General features: G+C 51.0%; 2 protein-coding genes, 1 long non-coding RNA gene and 1 pseudogene across 12 annotated transcripts in view; 1 reads left to right on the top strand and 3 right to left on the bottom strand.

The window, feature by feature from the left end:
* Positions 1–1,373: 1,373 nt before the first annotated feature.
* Positions 1,374–6,912, bottom strand: CPLANE2 (ciliogenesis and planar polarity effector complex subunit 2). 2 transcript variants are annotated; one of them, XM_054556477.2, is made up of 5 exons: positions 6,341–6,912; positions 3,845–3,936; positions 3,307–3,459; positions 2,197–2,333; positions 1,374–1,984 (listed from the first exon to the last, which is right to left on the bottom strand). In XM_054556477.2, exons 1-5 carry the CDS (start codon positions 6,450–6,452, stop codon positions 1,735–1,737), a joined length of 744 nt encoding a protein of 247 aa, XP_054412452.1. In that variant the 5' UTR covers positions 6,453–6,912; the 3' UTR covers positions 1,374–1,734. The 2 variants fall into 2 exon arrangements, with proteins under 2 accessions (XP_054412452.1, XP_002811470.1); XM_002811424.5 differs by lacking the exon at positions 3,845–3,936 and adding an exon at positions 2,586–2,710 and having other exon boundaries at positions 6,341–6,909.
* Positions 6,913–6,959: 47 nt separating this feature from the next.
* LOC129059702 (uncharacterized) lies at positions 6,960–16,621 on the top strand. Of its 2 annotated transcripts, XR_010138573.1 has the most exons (4): positions 6,960–7,585; positions 14,646–14,823; positions 15,785–15,915; positions 16,003–16,621. It is a non-coding gene; the product is annotated as an uncharacterized LOC129059702 (long non-coding RNA). The 2 variants fall into 2 exon arrangements; XR_008525730.1 differs by having other exon boundaries at positions 15,785–16,621.
* On the bottom strand, positions 10,963–14,658 carry LOC100449811 (metallothionein-1X-like; annotated as a pseudogene).
* FBXO42 (F-box protein 42) overlaps positions 16,617–21,621 on the bottom strand; it is a 107,915-nt gene continuing 102,910 nt past the window's right edge. For all 8 annotated transcript variants that reach the window (XM_054549790.2, XM_054549815.2, XM_054549631.2 and 5 more), the window contains 1 exon segment: positions 16,617–21,525. In XM_054549790.2, the coding sequence (XP_054405765.1) occupies positions 20,410–21,525 (1,116 nt within the window). In that variant the 3' untranslated portion in view covers positions 16,617–20,409.

Raw genomic sequence — 21,621 nt, 5'->3', positions numbered from 1 at the left:
GGGGTCCCGCCTAGGGACATTCCTTCTTGGGGTGTGGGATAAGTGCAGGGCCTGAGCTCTAAGCCTTAGTCAGGGGTGAGAAGGTGCTGGAATCAGTCCTTCCTCTGGCCCAGACCCTGGAAGGGTTGACAAACGTAGGTGGCAGTACCCAGCATGGACAGGCTGGCAGTGTGCATGGGCATGTGAGCAGTGTGCTTGGGCGCGGGCATCAGGACAGGTGAGTGTGGGCCTCCTGTGTGCCAGCCGGCAGGAGTGGAAAGTGCTTTCGTCCTAGCGCAGGTGTGTGAGCACGGGTCATGCTGTGTGAGTGGGGCCTGGGCACAGCTGCAGAGTTCTGAGAGTCAGCTGGCTTTGGGGACACTCTGCTTCGAGCCAGACGCAGGCCAGGCCTCAGCCCAGGGGTTCATCTATGGGGCCAGGCAGGGGCTTATTGGAGGGGATTGTATAAAGGCCCGTTTCCCTGGGGACTTCCCCTCATCCTCCTTAGCCTACTTCCACCAGTGTCTCTGGCTTATGGGGCAGGGCCAAGACACAAGGCTGGGCCTACTCACTCCTCTCCCAGCTCCTGTCCTCAATGGCCTCCCATGGGGCAGAGCTGCCTCTCAGGCCAGCTCATGCCCTGACCCCCACTGGGATGGTCCTTGGCCCTGCATGGTGCTGCTTTCGGGTGCCCCTGGGCTGCCAAAGCTCCTATCCTAAGCCTGGCCTGACAGCTCCACGATCAAGAAAGGCATTGCAGGCCGGGCGCGGTGGCTCGTGCCTGTAATCCCAGCATTTTGGGAGGCTGCGGCGAGCGGATTATTTGAGGTCAGGAGTTCGAGACCAGCCTGGCCAACATAGTGAGACCCCATCTCTACTAACAATACAAAAATTAGCCAGGCATGGTGGTTGGCACCTGTAATCCCAGCTATTTGGGAGGCTGAGGCAGGAGAATCGCTTGAACCCAGGAGGTGTAGGTTGTAGTGAGCTGAGATCGCACCACTGCACTCCAACCTGTGCCACAGAGCAAGACTCCGGAAAAAAAAAAAAAAAAAAAAAAGGCCCTGCAGAGCGACGGGCTCGACTCCTGGACTCACAGGTGGACTCCATGTCCCAGCCTCCCCCACAGCGCCACATGACCACATGACTGCTGGGTGCTGGCCTCTGGAATGTGGGCAGAATGAGGTGCCACCCTGGGCCTGGTCCACAGAAAGCTGGGGGCCACCTCCTGCCTGCACTCACTCCCTAGCTGCTGACTGGGTGCTGATACCCTAGGGCAACTGGGCAGGGCAGGGTCTCTGGGCCTGGGTCTCTGCAGGAGTGCCTGGAGCAGAGCCCCATGCCCCCTGTCAGCTCCTCCCGAGCTGAGGCCTACGCAAGAACGAACACACCTCTGGAGTTCAGCACTGGGATTTCGGGGTTTATCTGTTACAACAGATGGTGTCACCTCAACCAATACAGGTTCTTGATTGAAGTCACTTGAGAGGCACTCCCTCTCCCAGTCACCCTCCATGGGTGCTGCCAAAGGGGTAAAGGCCACGGGAGATGTTCGAGCTCAGGGCCTTGGTCCCCACCTCCCTGCCATGAATTCTGCAAGGAAAGCGCTGCTCGGGGGTGGGCCTTCTCTGGCCACATCCTCCCTGATCAGGCCATGCTGGCCAGTCCTCCAGATAGGATCCATGTTCCTGCCTCAGCCTCCGGCCCTATGTCGAGACCTGAGGGTTGGGGGTGGGATCACAGGCACCCACTTGTGACTCATTCAGGAGCACTCTCTGGGGGGTTGGGAAGCAGGCCAGCCGCCACCTGGTCCTGGTGCCACAGCTGCTCAGCAAGGCCATTGAGTATGTGGGCAACGTCGGCCAGCCCAGCCCGCCCGTCCAGCGTGCGCCCATCAGCCAGCCGCCGCCCCGGCACACTCTTCACCCGTAGCAGGGGCAGCTCCCAGGCCTGCCGGAAGGCTGTAAGGTCCCGCTCGGGCACGTCCGTGTGCATGTACTGGTCAAATCTGGAGGAGGGTCAAGGAGCCTAACTGGATGCCTCTGCACAGCCCCCCATCAGACCCTGCCTCTCCCTCCTCCCTGGAGCCCACACCCAGGAGCTGGGGTAGCCATGCCGTACCCTTTAAGTAAAAGCCCAGGTGCTGAATTCCATGCCTGGGCAGAGGCTGGGCCCCTGACCCCCTTGCTCCGTGACTTGCCAAGGGTATCCAAAGGATACTTGGAGCCGATGACCATCCTGATGACACCAGGGGCCTCACCTGCTATGCGGGCCAGCTGTCCAGGGAGGTCTTCAAAGGAGGCACGGTCAGTGAAGGAGAAGAGGAAGAGGAAGGCATCTGTGTTCTCCATGCAAGCCTAGTGATGGAGAGGCATATAACCATGTCACCTCCCATAAGCTGCAGGGCCCTGAGAAGAATCAGGAATAATCAATCCCTCCTTTCACAGATTGGGAAACTGAGGCCCAGAGCAAGGAGCGGCTGGTCCTAGGATGAGCATGGGCTGGGACTCAGTCTCCAGTGCCAGCTCAGGTCTCTGAGCAGTGCCTTGAGCTCATTAATACCCAATCGGCCCCTGACAGAGCCCACCCAGGCCCACATGCCTGCTCACCGGCAGCATATGATCGAACTTTTTGAGTGCAGACTCTCCACAGTCCCAGAACTCAAAACGAAACATGATGACACGGCCGCTGGCCTGCAGCTTGGCTGGCCAAAATACCACGGTGGTCTGGATGCCTGAGGGGGAGCCAGGGTCAGCCATTCAGCATGGGAGAGGTGGAGATGGGAGGAATAGGCGGCCAGGAAGGAACAGGAAGAAGAGATACATCCCTGCCCTGATGGGTCCCCAGTTTGATGAGGGAGGCACAGTCCTTGACCCGGGAGAATTCTCAGTCTGATGGGAGAAACAGAGACCAGGCCTGGAGGAGACTCTGGTACACCAGGAAGATGCAGCCCTAGCTATGGCAAAGCAGTTTCGTTTGTATGTCCAGGGAGACCCAAAGGGCCCAGGACACTGGGAGATGTTTCAACATGGTGGAACAATCAGCACCCAGTGGTGAGAAACAAGAAAGCAAGATTAGCACTTCCTGAGCATCTACCTTGAGCGTAGCTTGATGCTAGGCATGTTACCACCACCACCTCTAGTGGCAACCACACAACAACCCTGTGGGGTAGGTACTATTATCCCCTTGGGACCAAGGAGCCCATGTAGGCTCAGAGAGGTGAAGTGACTTTCCAAGGCTACAGAGTAAGAGGTAGTCCAGGGCCAGGTTCTTGCCTCCACCCTCAAGGAGGGCCTCCCAGGATGGGCAAAGGATTGAGGTCCCACTCACCAGTGGTCTCGTGGTGCACCACAGGTACCTCCAGGCCAGCCAGCTTGGCCACCAGTGCTGTCTTGCCCACACCACTCTTCCCGGACACAAAGATCTTGTAGCTGGCAGTGTCAATGGACACAGGCGGCGGCAGCACTGGCCGCTCAAGCAGCCCTAGGGCAAAGAGGGAGCCAGGCAGGGTCAAGGGGTGCTGTGGTTTGAAGGTGTCCCCCAAAGTTCATGTGTTGGAAACTTAATTGCCAATGCAGCAGTGTTAGGAAGTGGGGCCTAACGTGAGGTGATCAGCTCGAGTGTTCTGCTTTCATAAATGGATTAATGTTGTTATTGAGGGAGTGCGTTTGTTATAAAAGCCAGTTTGGGCGCCTCTTGCTGTCTTGCTGTTGCCCTTCTGCCTTCTGCCATGGGATGACACAGCATGAAGGCCCTTTCCAGATGCTGCTGCCATGTTCTTAGACTTCCCAGCCTCCAGAACCATGAGCCAAATAAGCTTCTGTTCATTATAAATTACCCAGAGGAGGCCTGGTGCGGTGGCTCACACCTGTAATCCCAGCACTTTGGGAGGCCAAGGCGGGCAGATCACCTGAGTCGGGAGTTCGAGACCAGCCTGGCCAACATGGTGACACTCCATCTCTACAAAAAAAATACAAAAAATTAGCTGGGTGTGGTGGTGGGTGCCTATAATCCTAGCTTCTTGGGAGGCTGAGGCAGGAGAATTGCTTGAACCTGGGAGGTGGAAGTTGCTAAGCCGAGATCACACCACTGCACTTCAGCCTGGGCGACAGAGCAAGACTTCGTCTCAAAAAAATATAGATAAATAAATAACTCAGAGTGTGGTATTCTGTTATAGCAGCATAAAATGGACTAAGATGGGGGTAAATCCTGGACTTGCCCCATCAGATCCTGGGCTGGACAATCTCATTTATTTATTTTTATTTTTTTTCTTTACCTTCTATTTTTAATACAGATGGGGTCTCACTATGTTGCTCAGGCTTGTCTTGAGCTCCTCGGCTCAAGCAATCCTCCCACCTTGGCCTCTGAAAGTGCTGGGACTACAAGGCATGAGCCACCACACACAGCCAAGGACAACCTCATTTCTAATGGCTTCTTCAGGGCTAACCAACCATCTGTGGTTCTTTTTTGTTTTTTTTTTTGAGACGGAGTTTCGCTTTTGTTGCCCAGGCTGGAGTGCAATGGCGTGATCTCGGCTCACCGCAACTTCCGCCTCCCGGGTTCAAGTGATTCTCCTGCCTCAGCCTCCCGAGTAGCTGGGATTACATGCACCACCATGCCTGGCTAATTTTGTATTTTTAGAGACGGGGTTTCTCCATGTTGGTCAGGCTGGTCTCGAACTCCCAACCTCAGGTGATCTGCCTGCCTCGGCCTCCCAAAGTGCTGGGATTACAGGTGTGAGCCACCGCGCTGGGCCCCATCTATGGCTCTTAATACTCAACCCAATTTTACAGAAGTCTGGGATACAAAGGGACTGGCCTAAGTGATTATAGTCAGTCTGTTGATATTTATTTACTAGCTGCTCTCAACGTTTGTTGTGGGGCCTGCATGACAACCACTGAATGATACATTCAGGTGCATAAACCCAGGTGTTAAAAAAAAAAACCCAAATGTCTGCGGTTAAAGTAAAAACACAAAAATTAAAAGCCATCACTGCCATTCCTCTAAGTTATGGCTGCTTGATCCTATCTGTGGCATAGATAATATGGTCAGTGGATTCTATGATGTTCCCAGAAAATCAGCTTGACCTTCACTCAATTCTCTTCCACTCAACACAACTAAATGCAAAATAAATACAATAACGGCCAACCTTCAGTGAACACCCACTGCATGCCAGAACCTGCTTGGTATATTACAAACACACTCCTTATTAATTTCCACAGTAACTCTATGGGGTAAATACTGTGATTATCCCCATTTTACAGAGGTGGGACTTGAGGCTAGAGTTCACTTATCCCCAGCCATACAGCTAGCAGTGGTGGAGCCTGGGTCACTTGCCTGTGTATGTGTGACCCCAAATACAGTGTTGCCAGCCATCATGGGATCAGAGGGACAGTGGCCATATTAGAGGGTCTTTTTTTTTTTTTTTTTTTTGAGACGGAGTTTCACTCTTGTCACCCAGGATGGAATGCAATGGCTCGATCTAGGTTCACTGCAACTTCTGCCTTCTGTGTTGAAGCGATTCTCCTGCCTCAGCCTCCCAAGTAGCTGGGATTACAGGCGCCCGCCACCACGCCCGGCTAATTTTTGTATTTTTAGTAAAAACGGGGTTTCGCCATGTTGGCCAGGCTGGTCTTGAACTCCTGACCTCAGGTGATTTGCCCACCTCAGCCTCCCAGTGCTGGGATTACAGGCCACTGCGCCCGGCCTTCTAGAGGGTCATTTTTTGAATTTAATATAATTTCTTTTAAAAAAACAAAGAAACAGTTGACTTATTCACAAATTTTGGTTCTAGCTATCTCACTCTCTGGTCTTAAGTCTTCTGGCACCTTGCTTCTCCTGGCCAGAGCTGGACTCCACAGCTAATTACAGGCACCTTTGCCGGCCTGACAGCTGGGCCCTGCCTGGGTGAGTCAGTTTCACCATGGGGAACACCAGCGTCTCATCCCAGAGACAGCAGGACATGGAAGAGGCTCACCTCTATTTATTGGGGTGTGATCTTAGCCAAGTCTGTACCATGTGCCGTTGAGAGGTTAAATGGGGGTGCACTGTGTAACGTGCCCAACAGAGGGCCTGGCACCAGGGGAGGGCTCAATCAACTGCATCTCTGGTGACAGTGGTTGCTGGCAGGGTTTCTGCTGTTTCCATGTTCCTGGCTCTGACGATGGAATTAGCTCTAAGGAGATTTAGGGGTGGGGGTCCCAGAGATAGGGCTTTCAGTCCCCCAGGCTGAAGACTGCTGAAGACTGCAGTGGAGCAGGCCCTCACTGCCCTGCCTCTCTGCTCACCTCAGGGAGCAACAGGTGACACTCTTCTCCCCAGGGAACAACAAGTGGCAGGCTGGAGGAAAGGGGGAGGCACTTACCAAACACCCGCCGGCGGTTCTTGCGCAGAATGCAAGCCAGGTACTCCTTGCCCTCGGCACTCTCGTGCCAGTTTGGGACAACCACCGAACCGGGCACGGGAGGTCTGGCCATGGCTGGGCACCGCGACGGGGTAGGGAGGTGACAGAATGCTGAGAGCAGGGAGTGGGAAGGGTGGTGACCGTACCAAGCCGGGCCTGTGATCCCTCTTAACTGCCCTCTGACTCTCCCGGGGGGCCCCAGAAAGTGCAGTCCCTCAGCCGCCTCTCTCCTCCGCAGTGCTCCCTGGTGATAGTCATCCCATTACTGCCCATGGAGGGTATTCACACAGCCCCTCTCCCCTTGTCACCTCCTGGGGTCAGACAGCCCCGCTTCTCCTCTACCTTCTAGATCCCGACTCCCGGGGCTACCTAGCCCTCACCGTCAGCAGTCCCGGCGGCGAACCGACCCGGGTGCCGATGGCCCCTTTAAACGCCCACCCGCACTCCCGCCGCCCCAGCCCGCCGGGCCCGCTTCCGCCCCGCCTGCGTCCGCCCCGCCTGCGTCCGCCTTCTGCGCGTGCTGGCAGCTCCGGCGCCGGTGCTCGCGGCGCATGTGCGGAGGTTGTTGCCATGGAGACGCCGGAGGTTGGGTTGGGCGGGTTCCGGGAGGAGTTCGTCCCACCTACAACGTCCGCAGCCTGCGCCACGCGATGGCTCTGGATTAGGCCTTTTCCTCTGGGTTGTGGATCGTCTTCTCTACTACTCCGTCCGATCCCCAGTCTTTCTTCCAAAACATCATGAAACCCCCACTCCAGGAGACTTTCATGCTTCTCTGTCTCAGTTTCCTCTTCTATAACGTGGACGTAACATGTTATTCCCTCCATAGCAGTGCTCCATATGTTTAGTTATGATTGTTGCTATTATTAATATTATTGCCCTATTAATCCTGCTTGGCAGGACCTCTAGATGACTTAAACATCTCTGGCTTCACTGATGGGGACACACACCAACTCAGAGAGGTCAAGGGACTTGGCTCAAGTTTTAAAAAATGAGTCAGAGTCCCGTTGGATTGTATTTTTCATTCATTCATTCATTCACTCAACAAATACTGAGCACCTAGCTGGGAATACAGTGGCCAACAAGAAGTCCCTGCTCTCCTGGAGCTGACTTTTCAGCTCTTAAACTCTGAGCTCCTCTCCACCGTTCCAGCACTCTGAGCTCCTCTCCACCGTTCCAGCACTGGACACCAGGCCTGTTACACAGAAGGTGGGTGCTCAGTAAATGCCCATTGGTTGGAAAGAGTGCAGGTGGGTCATTACTGAGAGTTTGTCTATTACATTTAATTTTTACCATTATCTTCCCGCAATGCCTTCAAGTAGGGCAAATCATTGTTTTGAAAGGAATGATTTAGGAGTTAAGCTTTACCGAAGGCCACCCAAGTGCCAGACAGTGGGGACTTTACAGGGGTCACCTGATTTAATTCTGTAAACAAACCTGTGTAAATAGTATTACCCTCTTGTACTGACGAAGACATTCAGAAACATAACATGACCTGTCTGAGGTCACACCGCACAGCTAGTCAGTGTGAAACCGACTCAGAACCCACAGCTGGCTGGGTGTGGTGGCTCATGCCTGCAATCCCAGCACTTTGGGAAGCTGAGGCGGGCAGATTGCTTAAGCTCGGAGTTCGAGACCAACCTGGGCAACACAGTAAGACCCTGTCTCTACCAGAAAAAATACAAAAATTAGCCGGGCACAGTAGTGCATGCCTGTAGTCCCAGCTACTCAGAGGCTGAGATAGGAGGATTGCTTGAGCCTGGGAAATGGAGGTTGCAGTGAGCCGAGATCATGCCACTGCACTTCAGCCTGAGTGACAGAGCCAGGCCCTGTTAAAAAAAAAAAAAAAAAAAAAAAAGAACCCACACTTACCTGACTCTAAAGTACTTATCTGTTCTGCCAGTTTGGGTTTTGTGTTTTTAAAACTTTGCCCCTAGCCACTAGGAGGGCTGTTCCTAGGGAAGCAGAAAGCAGCCAGAGGACCATGAACTCACAGATTTTTAAGGCCCATTATGTCTAAGAGAGGGGATGAGGATGTGTAAGACAAGGTGCTTTCTCTCAACTTGCTCACGCTGTGGCTAGGCAGAAAAACAAGATGAATAACCATTCCTACAGGATTCTGCAGCTGGAATCCTTTGCCCATACTCCCAGGTCACATGGTTCCCATTCCTGCAGCTGTCACCACATCTGCCCAGTCAGGGAGATTCACAGCTGTCCAGAGCTCTCTCCATGGGCCAGGAGTGACTCAGTGGCAGGGCTCTGATCTGAATTATTTCTGGATTTCCAGACTTCACATCCATCCGTCTTTGGCTCGTGGAGGGCTCAGTGAGCGTGTAAGAAAATGAAGCAACTTGGCAGAATGAATGTGCCTGTTAATCTGCAACCCAGAGAAGATGTAAAGTCCTCTTGGGGCCAGGTGTGGTGGCTCACGCCTGTAATCCCAGCACTTTGGGAGGCTGAAGCTGGTGGATCACTTGAGGTCAGGAGTTTGAGACCAGCCTGGGTAACATGGCAAAACCTTATCTCTAAAAATATACAAAAAATGGCTGGGCGTGGTGGCTCACGCCTATAATCCCAGCACTTTGGGAGGCCGAGGTGGACGGATCACCTGAGGTCAGGAGTTCAAGACCAGCCTGGCCAACATGGTGAACCCTGTCTCTACTAAAAATACAAAAATTATCTGGCTGTGATGGCAGGCGCCTGTAATCCCAGCTACTCTGGAGGCTGAGGCAGAAGAATCGCTTGAACCTGGGAGGTGGAGGTTGCAGTGAGCAGAATCATATCACTGCACTCCAGCCTGGGTGACAGAGCTGAATAAATAAACAAAATAAATTATGTATTCAGTGGAAGGCTGATCAAGGAGTCAAAAGAATGCACTCTTTTGTCTCTTATCTACTTTTTTTTTTTGAGACAGTCTCACTCTGTCGCCCAGGCTGGAGTGCAGTGGCGTGATCTTGGGTCACTGCAACCTCTGCCTCTGAGGTTCAAGTGAGTCCCCTGCCTCAGCCTCCTGAGTAGCTGGGACTACAGGCACGCCCCACCATGACTGGCTAATTTTTTTTGTTGTTGTATTTTAGTAGAGACAGGGTTTCACCATGTTGGCCAGGATGGTCTCAATCTCCTGACCTCATGATCCGCCCGCCTCGGCCTTCCAAAGTGCTGGGATTATAGGCATGAGCCACCGCACCTGGCCTTGTCTCTTATGTATTTCTAACCTGGAAGCCCCTGCTTCAAGTTGTCCTGTCTTACCAGACCAAACCAATGTACATCTTACACATATTGATTGAGGTCTCATGTCTCCCTAAAACATAAATGCAAACTGTACCCCTGACCACCTTGGGTATATGTCTCAGGATTTCCTGAGGCTGTCACGGGCACATCCTTAACCTTGGCAAAATAAACTTTCTAAATTGACTGTGACCTGTCTCAGATATTTGGGGTTCACACATCCAACCCTGACATTCTGTGTCAGGGGCTGGGTAGGTCTGTGAGCCTGCAGATTTGACAAAAGCACTAGGCAATTCTGAAGTTGGGGTCTATATGAGTCAGCCCAGGCTGCTGTAACAAAAGTACCATAGTCTGGGTACTCTAAACAACAGAAATTTATTTTCTCATAGTTCTAGAGGCTGGAAGTCCAAGACCAAGGTGCCAGCAGAGTTGGTTTCTGGGTGGGGCCTCTCTTCCTGGCTTGCAGATGGCCTCTTCTCTGTGCTTATACATGCCTGGTGTCTCTTCCTCTGTTATAAATAGGACATTAGTCCTACTGGATTAGGGCTCCATGCTTATAGTCTCATTTAACCTTGATTACCTTTTTATTTTTTGAGACAGGGCCTCACTCTGTCACCCAGGCTAGAGGGCAGTGGTGTGATCTCAGCTCACTGCAGCCACGACCTCCTCAGGCTCAAGCAATCCTCCTGCTTCAGCCCCGAGGGGAGCTAGGACTACAGGTGCACATCAGCACGCCTGGCTAATTTTTTTTTGTATTTTTGTTTGTTTGTTTGAGACAAAGTCTCGCTCTTGTGCCCCAGGCTGGAGTGCAATGGCGCGATCTTTGCTCATTGCAACCTCCATCTCCCGGGTTCAAGTGATTCTCCTGCCTCAGCCTCCCAAGTAGCTGGGATTACAGGTGCCTGCCACCACACCCAGCTAATTTTTGTATTTTTAGTAGAGAGGGGGTTCTACCATGTTGGCCAGGCTGGTCTTGAACTCCTGACCTCAGGTGATCCACCCGCCTTGGCCTCCCAAAGTACTGGGATTACAGGCGTGAGCCACCATGCCCAGACTTTTTCTTTTGTATTTTTTTAGAGATAAGGTTTTGCCATGTTGCCTAGGCTGGTCTCAAACTCCTGGCCTCAAGTGATCTGCCTGCCTTGGCCTCTGAAAGTGCTGGGATTACAGTCATCAGCCACCACGCTCACCCTTAATTACTCTTTTTTTTTTTTTTTAAGTCTAGATGAATTTATTGCCATTCACATATTTCATAGAAAAAAAGATGTAGCAAATGGGTCAGGGTTGTACAAAAACAAAAAAAATCCAGGTTTATACAGGTTGCTCTATTTACATCTGAGAGCATGGCTGTCCTGGCATCAGGCACAGCAGCTGCAGTCGTCCAACGTCCCTTTGCAGATGCAGCCCTGGGCACACTTGGCACAGCCCGCAGGGCAGCAGGAGCAGCAGCTCTTCTTGCAGGAGGTGCATTTGCACTCTCTTCATTTGCAGGAGCCAGCACAGGCGCAGGAACCATCAGGCGAGCAGGAGCAGTTGGGGTCCATTTAGAGGCAAGGAGAAGCAGGAGTTCCCAGTCAAGAGGCAAACACGCAGCGGGACAGATGAAAAGCGTGCCTTAATTACCTCTTTAAAGGACCTATTTCCAAATATAGCCACATTGGGGGCTAGGGCTTCAATGTATGGATTTGGGTGGAGGGGGGCATAATTCAGTCCATAACAGTTTACGTGAGGGTCCACAGACCTCATGTAAACACTGCTGCTGGACAAAGGAGGCCAGCTGACTGTTGGGACCTGAAAGTGACATGGTTAGAACTGCGTTTCAGAAGGACGCTTGTGGACCATGTTGGTCTATGAGTTCTGCTCTCCTGTGCCCCTCTGACCACTAAACTATGTGTCCCCCTAAGCTGCTTCTCCCTTCAGGGCCTCAAGCAAAACATGTAGAACATCTCCCTAAGGACCCTTCTAGTCTAGAACCCTCTGATTTTTTTTTTTTTTTTTTTTTTTGAGACAGAGCCTTGCTCTGTCGCCAGGCTGGAGTGCAGTGGCGCGATCTTGGCTCACCGCAACCTCTACCTCCCGGGTTCAAGCAGTTCCCCTGCCTCAGCCTCCCAAGTAGCTGGGACTACAGGCACATGCCACCACGCCTGGCTAATTTTTGTATTTTTAGTAGAGATGAGGTTTCACCATGTTGGCCAGGATGGTCTCAATCTCCTGACCTCGTGATCTGCCCGCCTCGGCATCCCAAAGTGCTGGGATTACAGGCGTGAGCCACCACGCCCGGCCTAGAGCCCGGTGATTATATTAATCCACTCATTTCTTCTTGGTTTGGTTTCCCCACAAACATTTATTAAAAACCTTTTGGACAAGGTCCCCACAAGACCTTGAGAGAACTCCACAAGGCAGGGACACAGTCACCAACTTGACAGAGTGGATGGGAGGCCCAGGTGGGCAGACACACAGGCTGAGCTGGGGTGAGAATGAGGCATGGAGAGCCCTGCCTGAGGATCCTGGGTGGGTGGAGGGCGGGAGGTCAGCTAGGACACCAGGCTTAAAATCCTCTCAGCACCTAGAATAACACCCACCCCTCCCTCAGCATGGCCTGGCACCAGGAGTGCTCCACTCACACCTGGAATGCTTGCTCTGCCTCCTAGCAGTCCTTCCGCCAGGCTCACCAGCTTCAGGCCATTCTCCAAGCTGGAGCCACAGCCAGTTAATCAAGTCAGGTCAAGGGCACCAGCCTCGCCACCAAGCTCAGTGGTCAATTTTCCATCCTCAGATCACCTGACCCTGGGATTATTCCCAGGTGACTGGATGGATGGTGGTGCCCCTAACTGTGGGGGAAGCATGGAGGAAGCGCACAGGGTCAGAGGAGGAGCCCCTGGGGAGTGAGGGAGGGTGGGGGGCTGCCCAGAGAGGACACACTCACAGCAGATGTTGGAACGTAAAGCGCAGGTGAGCGGCCTGAGTGGAGCTGGACATTACCAACGGCGGAGGGACCAAGCCTGAAGCAATGGGTGTAGACAGATGAGAGGTCCGGATGCTGTGGACAGACAGCAGAGCCTTGGATGCCACCTGGGCAATGACAACCACAAGGTCAGACCCAGGAGAGGCAAAGGAACTGGAAATCCCCTCCTCTAGCCCACCCTGAGGCTCATGTTCGGTGTGCAGGGAGGCTTGCCCAAATCCCAGGGAAGCATGGCTGGGGAGCGATGCTACTCCTTGGACGCCATCTCTTGTGGGCCTTCTGCTGCAGAGAGTACTCTACTCTGTGCCTCTGCCATGGCCCCAGCCATGCGGTCCTAAGTGTTCTCTTCCCACTATGGATTCCGCTCGGGAACTCCTTTCCCATTACATTTGAGGGGATGACCTCTGGTCATCAAGTCCACATGGGTCACCCTCCATTGTCCTCAGCCCTGACCACTGGCTGCTGCGGCTTATAGGCTTATCAAGACCCTGCATTACTGACTGCCAGAAGCGAGGCCTAGACCCCACCCATCTGGGATGCCCCAGGTAGGCTCTATCCTCATCTGCCCCCCTGCCACAGGTTAGCAGGACGAGGCCAAGTGCCATGATCTGAACGTCCCGCCAGATTCACATGTTGAAGTTTAATCACCACTGTGACAGTATTAACAGGTGGGGCCTTTAGGGAATGATTAAGTCATGAGGGCAGAGCCCTCACTATGGAATTAGTGACGTTATGGAAAGGCTTGAGGGGCCAGTTCGTCCCATTCACGGTGTGAAGACACAGCCTTCACGATGGAGCAGCAACAAGGCAATGTCTTGGAAGTGGAGACTGGGCCCTCACCAGACACCAAGCTTGATGGTGCCTTGAGCTTGGACTTCTAAGCCTCCAGAAGTGTGGGAAATACATTTCTGTTGCTTATAAATCACTCAGTCTGTGATATATAGCAGCACAAGGGAACTAAGACACCAAAGCAAAGAGAAGGCTAACTTCTTGGCTTCTGGCTTCCCGAACAACTGTCCCAGCCCTGGGTGGCTGCACTGTTGCAGATGGTTCTACTGACTCCATCCCCTTTGGTATCTTTTTAGTATGATACCTGGATTGTCTTTTGACCTTAGAAGCTCAGGATTTGTCATTTTTGTTTAGCCCATGTGACACCTCCCTGGTTTGTGATTAGGCTGTAAGCTCCTTCAGGGTGGGCCTCTTTTGTGTCTTCTGTGTGTCCCAGTGCCTCGGGGGTCACAGATGCTCAGGGAATGCTTGCTGAGAGTGAATAGTCTCCCAGTCAGTTCCAGGCTTTCTAGGCCTTGTCAACGGGCCACAGCCCATGTCCTCGGGCAGGAGCATCCTCCCTCTCCCCAGGCTTCTGCTGCAAAGGAGCCCTCCTTCTCTTCCTTGCTGTAGGTGGGCAGACAGGTTCCCTAGTGGGTGCAGAACACACTCTGCTAGGACTTTTCAGCATTTACTTAAGACATGGGCTTGGCTTTGTGCATGCCGACAGGCTCTGGACCCAGAGCCCAGGCCCATGAGAAAGACTGTAATTTTCCCACAGCTGAGGGCTGGGGAAGGGAAGGCAGGTAGGCCAGCTGGGGGATGGTACTTGAAACAAGGCAGGGGCCAGGGAGGGGTGCCCCCCAGGCTTAACTGACAGAGGGAGGGGAGAAACGGGCAAGCGTTTTCTTCCTCCTGCCCATCTGCTTTCTTTGTCAAGACTGCCTCCGACAGATCGCCCAAGCACACTTGAAGCCTTTCACAGGGTGCCCTCAGGTGGCCTTTTGGGGAATCACACCCATCCAATGGATTAAACGATTCTTGGCTGGTTCCAGCTAAGTTGCTAACCTGTGAGGCTGGCTGCCAAATCATTGCCATTTTACTGATAAAATTGAGGCTCAGTGAGGCAGGATGACTTGCTCCAGCTCAAAGTGACAGTCAGCTCCTGAACCTAGGTCTGCCCTGTCCTACTGCCTCTAAGTCCCTTCTGAGTCCACAGAACTATGTCTCAAAAAATTGAAATGGCATCAAGCGTTTCCTTGGTTCCAATCTTGATCTGATGCATCTCTGTTATTTCCTCCCATGCAGGTAGTCAAACCCTGTTTGAACACTTCCAGCCGTGGGCAAATCATCACCTCACACAGCATCCACTGACAGGCTGGCAGTGTTTGTGGGAAGAGAAGTAGTAATGGCCACTGAGACCAGAAGGTGGAACTTAGCTGGGAGGCTCTCCTTGGCCTGGGAGGTGAAAAGGCACAGAGCACAGGTAAGCCCCAGTCATGTGCGGCAGCACCACGCAGAGGCCAGCCTGCAGGATTTTCATGGGCAAAATTTTGGTGGATGCTTCCTGTCCTGCCTGGACGTGGGGTTGCTCAAAGCCTACCACTTCCAGGAACCTTTCTCAGGCCTCACGGGAGGAGTAATGAAGGCAAAACCTTGGGCTGAGGTGCTGATTCCTGCAGTCTCCCCTTTCCCAGCCAGGTTTTTAATTTACACCCGAATATTCATAGGCCTCTGGCCCTTTATTGTTTATTTGTTGGGAGATGGAGTCTCGCTTTGTTGCCCAGGCTGGAGTGCAGTGGCGCAATCTTGGCTCAATGCAGCCTCTGCCTGGGTTCAAGTGATTCTCCTGCCTCAGCCTCCTGAGTAGCTAGGATTACAGGTGTGTACCACCATGCCCGGCTAATTTTTGTATGTGTAGTAGAGAAGGGGTTTTGCCATGTTGGTTAGGCTGGTCTCGAACTCCTGACCTCAAGGGATCCACCTGCCTTGGGCTCCCAAAGTATTGGGATTACGGGCATAAGCCACCATGCCCAGCCCACTGGCCCTTTAGTATCCAGAAAAGCAAGAACCCTGGCTGGGGAGTGCTGTGCTGGCCCTGCAGTGGAAGGCAGTAGCTGCCAACTTACTATGTGCCGGGAACTGCGCTGGCGCTTTTCACATGCAACTTCAATTAACCCACAGGCTCCTATAAGGTAGAAGCAACTACATTTACAGATGAGGAAACTTGTATCCAAGGTTAAGTAGTAAGTAGAGAAAGGCAGGATTAAGCCATAGGCCTTCGGAGCTTCAGGACTGTGTTCCAAACCACCATCGGCTGTGTCTCCTCATGCCCCTGGGGCCCTGTGTCTTCATCTTTGCTTAGGGGGCCAGGGAAGATGCAAATGTCATCCTGGCCCCTGGGCCTCTGCTCCAAGCTCATGACCACTCTTGGATCTCCATTGCAGGCTGGTACTGAGGCTCTGAAACACCAAGCCCTTCAAGCGCGATGGAGGGAGCTGCTTTATTATTAAATGGCATTGTCCCCAAGGAGTGGCAACTCTCCACCTCTCCCTGAAAACACAGCTCCCTAGAGAAGGTATCACTTTCCAACTACTGTGCCTTCAATCTCCAACCTCAATTGTTTCCCATCAAGACAATTTTTCTTTTTTTTCTTTTGTAACAGGGTCTTACTTTGTCGCCCAGGCTGGCATGCAGTGGCACAATCATGGCTCACTGCAGTCTCGACCTCCCTAGCTCAAGTGTGATCTTCCCATTCAGCTTCCTGAGTAGTTGGGACCACAAGCATACACCACCATGCTTGGGTAAATTTTTTTTTTTTGTAGAGACGGGATCTCACTATATTGCCCAGGCTAGTCTCAAACTCCTGGTCTAAGTGATCCTCCTGCCTCAGCCTCCCAAAGTGGTGGGATTACAGGCATGAGCCACTGTGCTTGGCCTCTTTTCTTTTTTTTTGAGACAGAGTCTAACTCTGTTGCCCAGGCTGGAGTGCACTGGCACAAACTTGGCTCACTGCAACCTCTGCCTCCTGGGTTGGAGCAATTCTCCTGCCTCAGCTTCCCAAGTAGCTGGGATTACAGGTGCCTGCCACCATGCCCAGCTAATTTTTTTATTTTTAGTAGAGACAGGGTTTCACTGTGTTAGCCAGGCTGGTCTCAAACTCCTGACCTTGTGATCCGCCTGCCTCGGCCTCCCAAAGTGCTGGGATTACAAGCGTGAGCCACTGCGCCCGGCCAGACCTCTTTTCTTTTTCTTTTTTTGCTAATAAAACAGTTAAGACAATTGTCCATTTTATTTTATTTGTTAAATTGCTAAAAAGTCATCAGGGGAAAACATTAACAAAAAATGAAATTGACAGATTTAAATATCAATGAAATCCATGTTTCATTCCTACACTGTTATGTGCCTAAAATGACTATCTCAGGGTAAGCCACCTGGCATCCCTGAGTTGTATGGGAAACATCACTCACAGCACCAGCTTCGCCAGGGCACATGGGGTGTGCACTGACATGAACCCTGGTTGGAGGGAGGGGAGAAGAGCAAGTAGAGTGTACAATGGAGCCAACACCTAAAGTTTGCTCTCATTTGACAATGAACACGGTGAGAGGGAGCCACTTACTGGTAACCATGCAGAGCATGCCTTCTGCAGTTCATGGAGAGGCTACATGGGACGCAGGCCTGGAAGTTCAGCTTCCTCACCACCAGGCGTGGTTAGATCCTCCCCACTGACTTGTGCGCTGGTAAGAGACCATGGATAATGCAAAGCAAAGCACATTACCATGCCAGGATCACCACAAGGACAGACAGACAGACCAACCAGGAATACCACTTTTAAGAGGGGGAAGGAAAAGAGTGAAGCAGAAGGAAACCCAGAATGACAAGGTGAAAGAAAGGAAAGGGAAACATCTCTTTGTTCTCCATTGGCTGGTGGCTTTCTGTCCTCCAAAGTCAAGGCTTCTTAAGTTGGTTTTCTTTCTTCCTCCTCCTCATTTTAAAGAGTTCCAACACAGTTCCTAGAATAGTTCATGGTTTTCAGCTGTTGCTGTAAAACTCGAACATTAAAATCAAATCAATCCACAGACAGCTGGGAGGAGAGTAAGCCCAGTATGCCCTAAAATGAAATTTAAGCTTGTTTCAACACCAAATTTGTGCTCCCAAAGTGTGGCGTAGGGTGGGCCTGTGGAGTCCACCAACCAAGTGAAGGGTGGAATACGAACGAAAACACAAAACCCTCTCTGCTGCATAACCTGTGAAATTAGAGAACAGGAAGCTCCGTCCAAGAGGGTAGGGAGAGACTAAAATTCTTACCTAAGATGGACAAGGTGACCAGTGAAGTCACTAGGCCATGGGAGCTCTCAAAAGGCACACTTGCCGGAATGGAAGGGGTTAAAGCTTCAAGTAGAAACAAAATGAATTTTCAATAAATACTGATAAATATTTGCTTCAGGTGCTCCTGAGGGTTAAAAAAAAATTTAGTCTCATTTTTCTCAGTGAATTTTAAGACAAAATTGGTATCATGTGAAAAATGGGGTCATGGTTCAATCTGGCCTGACTGCAGCATCCACGGCATTGTGGAAATGCTCACCTCGGCCGAGACACGTGAAGTCCCACTGCACAGGTGGCTTCAGGAGGCCTGAGGAGACAATCACCTTCACTGTGTTGAATCACTTTCCCACGGTACACGCCCACAGTGCCCAGGAGCTACCAAGACCAACAATAATGGGGGCAGACAAGGCAGATTTTTCTTAAAAAGCTGTAAGCAAACAGTCCGGTTCCAGGCAGTATAGGTCAAACTGGAATTCAATGGAGTTCAGAGGAACCAGATTACTTTCTAAGACAATCAACATCTCTGTTGCCTGCCTACTTGTGGGAAGTGGAAGGAATCAACACGTTAACAGCTGGCTTAGGAAGGTCACAGGACTAAGGGAAAGACTGTAAGGTCGAGATTCTGTACTTTCAGGCTTCTAATATACTTTATATTTAGATAGGAACTACTGAGTTTGGAGGCACAGTCCATGCACAAACACAATGTCCTAACACAAGGTACAGCAATAGCGGTAACACCTGAATTGCTAACCTTCTGGCCCAGCTTTCCCTTGTAAACAAGGACCCCACATGATCGAACAGTCTTTGCCAAGCAAGGATTGGCAACAGCACTGGAGCCCCAGAGTCGGGAAAGGGAAGTGTGGAGCTCCGAGCAGTTGGATGCCACATAAGTAGACACATGTTGTTTCCTCATTGAAGGGAACACAGAAAGCAGTTTCTGGAACACATACCCCTCCCACAAGCTAGGCTTGGCACCAGGGTGGCTTTCCTACCAAGACCACGTCGTAAAAGCTAATGGCTAAGGGAAAGGATTCAGCATGATGTAACAGGAGAAAACACACTTATCAGTACACTTATGCTGCCAGATGCTGGCTGAAAGCCAGGACCCAGGGCCAGCTGCAGCAGGCTTTGTGCCTGAGAAATGCTAATAATAAAAAGAGGAGTGTCAGGGTGGGAAGGTAATGTTTTGAAATTTAAATCCTAAGGGCAAAACAAAAATCCTCTTTCCACTGACGAGAAATCACCAAAAATCCCTATTTAAATGGTGCCATTTGAAATAAACTTATTTTGACATCTCCTATGCCCAGGCCATGGTTGAGACTAGTAACTTTCTGTATCAAGCAAAGAAATGCTCTACTTGGTTACACCTTAATCTCAGAAATGAAGTGAAAGTAAAAACCCAAGCCCTATTTGGGTGACACATGAAGAAGACAAGTGCAAAGGATGGAGCTGTTCCTGAGGTCAGCCATGCGTCAAGAAGTCAAGTACATGATTCTCAACTCCATCACCTGCCAATAGCCAGGAAGAGGAATACATGTCACCACAAGGAAAAAAACATTTCTAAAAAGAACTGTTATTGGAATTCCCTTCCAGAATCAATTTCCACATTCTACAAATATGGGATGAGTGTGCTCAATGTGCTTTGGAAGTAAAAAGCAGCCCATAGGGAAAAAACAGTATCTTTTGATGCTTCAAAGATTTGTCACAATATTGGCATCTTAGAATTCCCTACTGGCCCCCTAGTGACACCAGGGAAAGGGTTCCACAAGTATTTCTAAGCAGCTTCTGATTTCTGTAGGCACCTGAGCTTTGTAAAAGAAACAGAAAGTCAGACAGGTTTTAGGACTTAAAAAAAAAAATCTACATATGCAAAAAAAAAGAAAAAAAGGTAGAAGAAAAAAGCAGCCTGTAAGTGAATGGAAAAGGCAGTTTCCAAGTACCATGTTCTAAGGGAAGAAAGAGGAGAATAAATATGTTTTTTGGCAACTTGCAACCAAATATGATTGATTGTCAGAAATTTCCACAATCAGACACAAAATGTTTTCTGAGACACACAAGAAGCACTCCAAAGACCAATGGACACTACTAGGCGGTCAGATGTTGGCTGCATAAACATTATTTCACGATGACCTGACACACAAATGTGGAATAAAATCCTTTGTTGGGTAACTTTCCTCAGCCATAAAGGGCAAGAGGGGTCCAGGCACTGGCATTTCTGCAGAGCTGTCACAGGTCCTCTGTGGTTTTAAGAGGAGAAGGGGAAGAACAGTTACTTTTACTCTGACAGCACCTGAAGCATGAGAGTCTAAAAACCTCCACCTTTGCAACTTACATATGCCCTTTCATTTTTTAACTCCATGAAGGCCACATAAAGATTTACAGGGGGCTCTTCAGTTTCTTTTGGAAAATCACTGATGTTAGTCTGTTCTCTAACTTCTTGGTCTAGTTACCAGCAAGGTAGAAAAAGGCAGCACAGCCCGTTACAACACAGCAACAACTTTATCTGAACCAGGATGGAGATCTCTCCCTTTTTTTGTAAACAGAGTTGGCTATATAATATATATATTTATATATAATTTTTTTTTCTTAATGGAGATTTGATCCCAGACTGGAGTGACTTCAGTTGGGAATTAAAGAGTTTTGGCTTCTGGGAGTAATTCTGTTTTCCCAATTCTCAGTCCAAATGCTTATACACTGAAAAATTCCAAATTAAAAGCCACAGAAAAGGAAAGGGGTTTAGAACACATTATCTCTTTGCTCGTACAAAGTACAAGGCGTTTGTTTTTGGATAGTACTTCACATTCTGTTTCTTGTCCATGAGTCCTCCAAATATGATGAGTTCACCCCTGCCTTGTACCACGGTATGCAGGCTGGTTTCAGGAGGTCCAACCACAGAACTGCTATTAAATACTTTCCATTTGACCCGCCCCTTCTCCTTGGTGTCTTTAATGTCCAGCACGTACATCTGCATGGGCTTGCAGTTCATACTCTGGTATAGGGGTTTGCCAACATTTAGGGACTGTGGAGGGTGGTGGCCCAGGCGGCGGGCAATGGGAGGTAAGGAATGTCCATCTCCTTGGGCAGGCCCTGGGCGAGGGATGGGCACTGTTTCTCCACTGCTCAAACTCTGGCTCCCAGGAGAGCCTGGAGAAGACCCAAGAGGAGGACTTAGTGCTGCAGAGGCCGAGGGGCCTTTGGAGGACATTGCTTTGATGGCTTCCAGACTCCGACGCAGGGCACCTGGGGAGACGGCCCCTGCAAGGGCACTGGCTACGTGAGGTGGGGTATGCACACCATTTGTCTGTTCAGGAGGGTGTCTCATACTTCCCCCAACTGTCCTATTGTCCATGCCATCCATGGGATTGCTACTGGAAGCGGGTTTCAGATCCCAATTCAGATCTACGGATCCTAATCTCAGATCTTTCTGATCTGGTAGTGATCCTCGTCGGGGGGCCAAAGAAAGTCCTATTTTTAGGTCGTATCCTTCAGCAGCAGATGGAGTACTTGGAGATATGGCCTGTACAGGACTGTCCAAAGAAGAGCCACCCACAGCTGCCGTTCCTGGAGACAAACTCCCACCATTGAGGATAGGAGAGCCGTCTCCTCTGGCTGGGGAAAGGCTCCCTTCCCGGGAACCTGAAGGAGTCTGCCGTTGAGCCCTGGGTCTCAGTGTTCCCCAGCGGCCGTTAACACAAGGAGCTTCATCCATGCTTCTTACTGGAGACTGAGAGCGGTACTCTCGGGTTTCAGGAACGAGAGCTGGAGGAGTGGCACTGATAGGTGATGGGCGGGAGTTCAAACTGGGGCTGAGTGGGGCTCTCCCACTAGGAGCCTGGCTGAAGACCACCACACACTGTCCCACCTGGAAGACAAAGGACCAGTGCTCACAGACTCTTCTATGATTCTGATTGTTCATTCAACTGTCAAACATTTTATCATGAGCATCTGTCATGTGCCA

Source organism: Pongo abelii, chromosome 1 (assembly GCF_028885655.2).
Source record: "Pongo abelii isolate AG06213 chromosome 1, NHGRI_mPonAbe1-v2.0_pri, whole genome shotgun sequence".
NCBI lineage: Eukaryota > Metazoa > Chordata > Mammalia > Primates > Hominidae > Pongo > Pongo abelii.
Note: the sequence above shows the minus strand (reverse complement) of the source record. Positions and strands in the feature narration are given on the sequence as shown.

Bases quoted from the DNA above. Each gene is read 5' to 3' on its own strand.
- CPLANE2 (XM_002811424.5), bottom strand. From the start codon at position 6,452: ATGGCCAGACCTCCCGTGCCCGGTTCGGTGGTTGTCCCAAACTGGCAC. The intron at 2,334-2,585 runs GTGAGCAGGCAT...CTCCATCACTAG, and splicing joins AGTTCGATCATATGCTGCCG to GCTTGCATGGAGAACACAGA. The intron at 1,985-2,196 runs GTATCCTTTGGA...ACCCTCCTCCAG, and splicing joins AGGATGGTCATCGGCTCCAA to ATTTGACCAGTACATGCACA.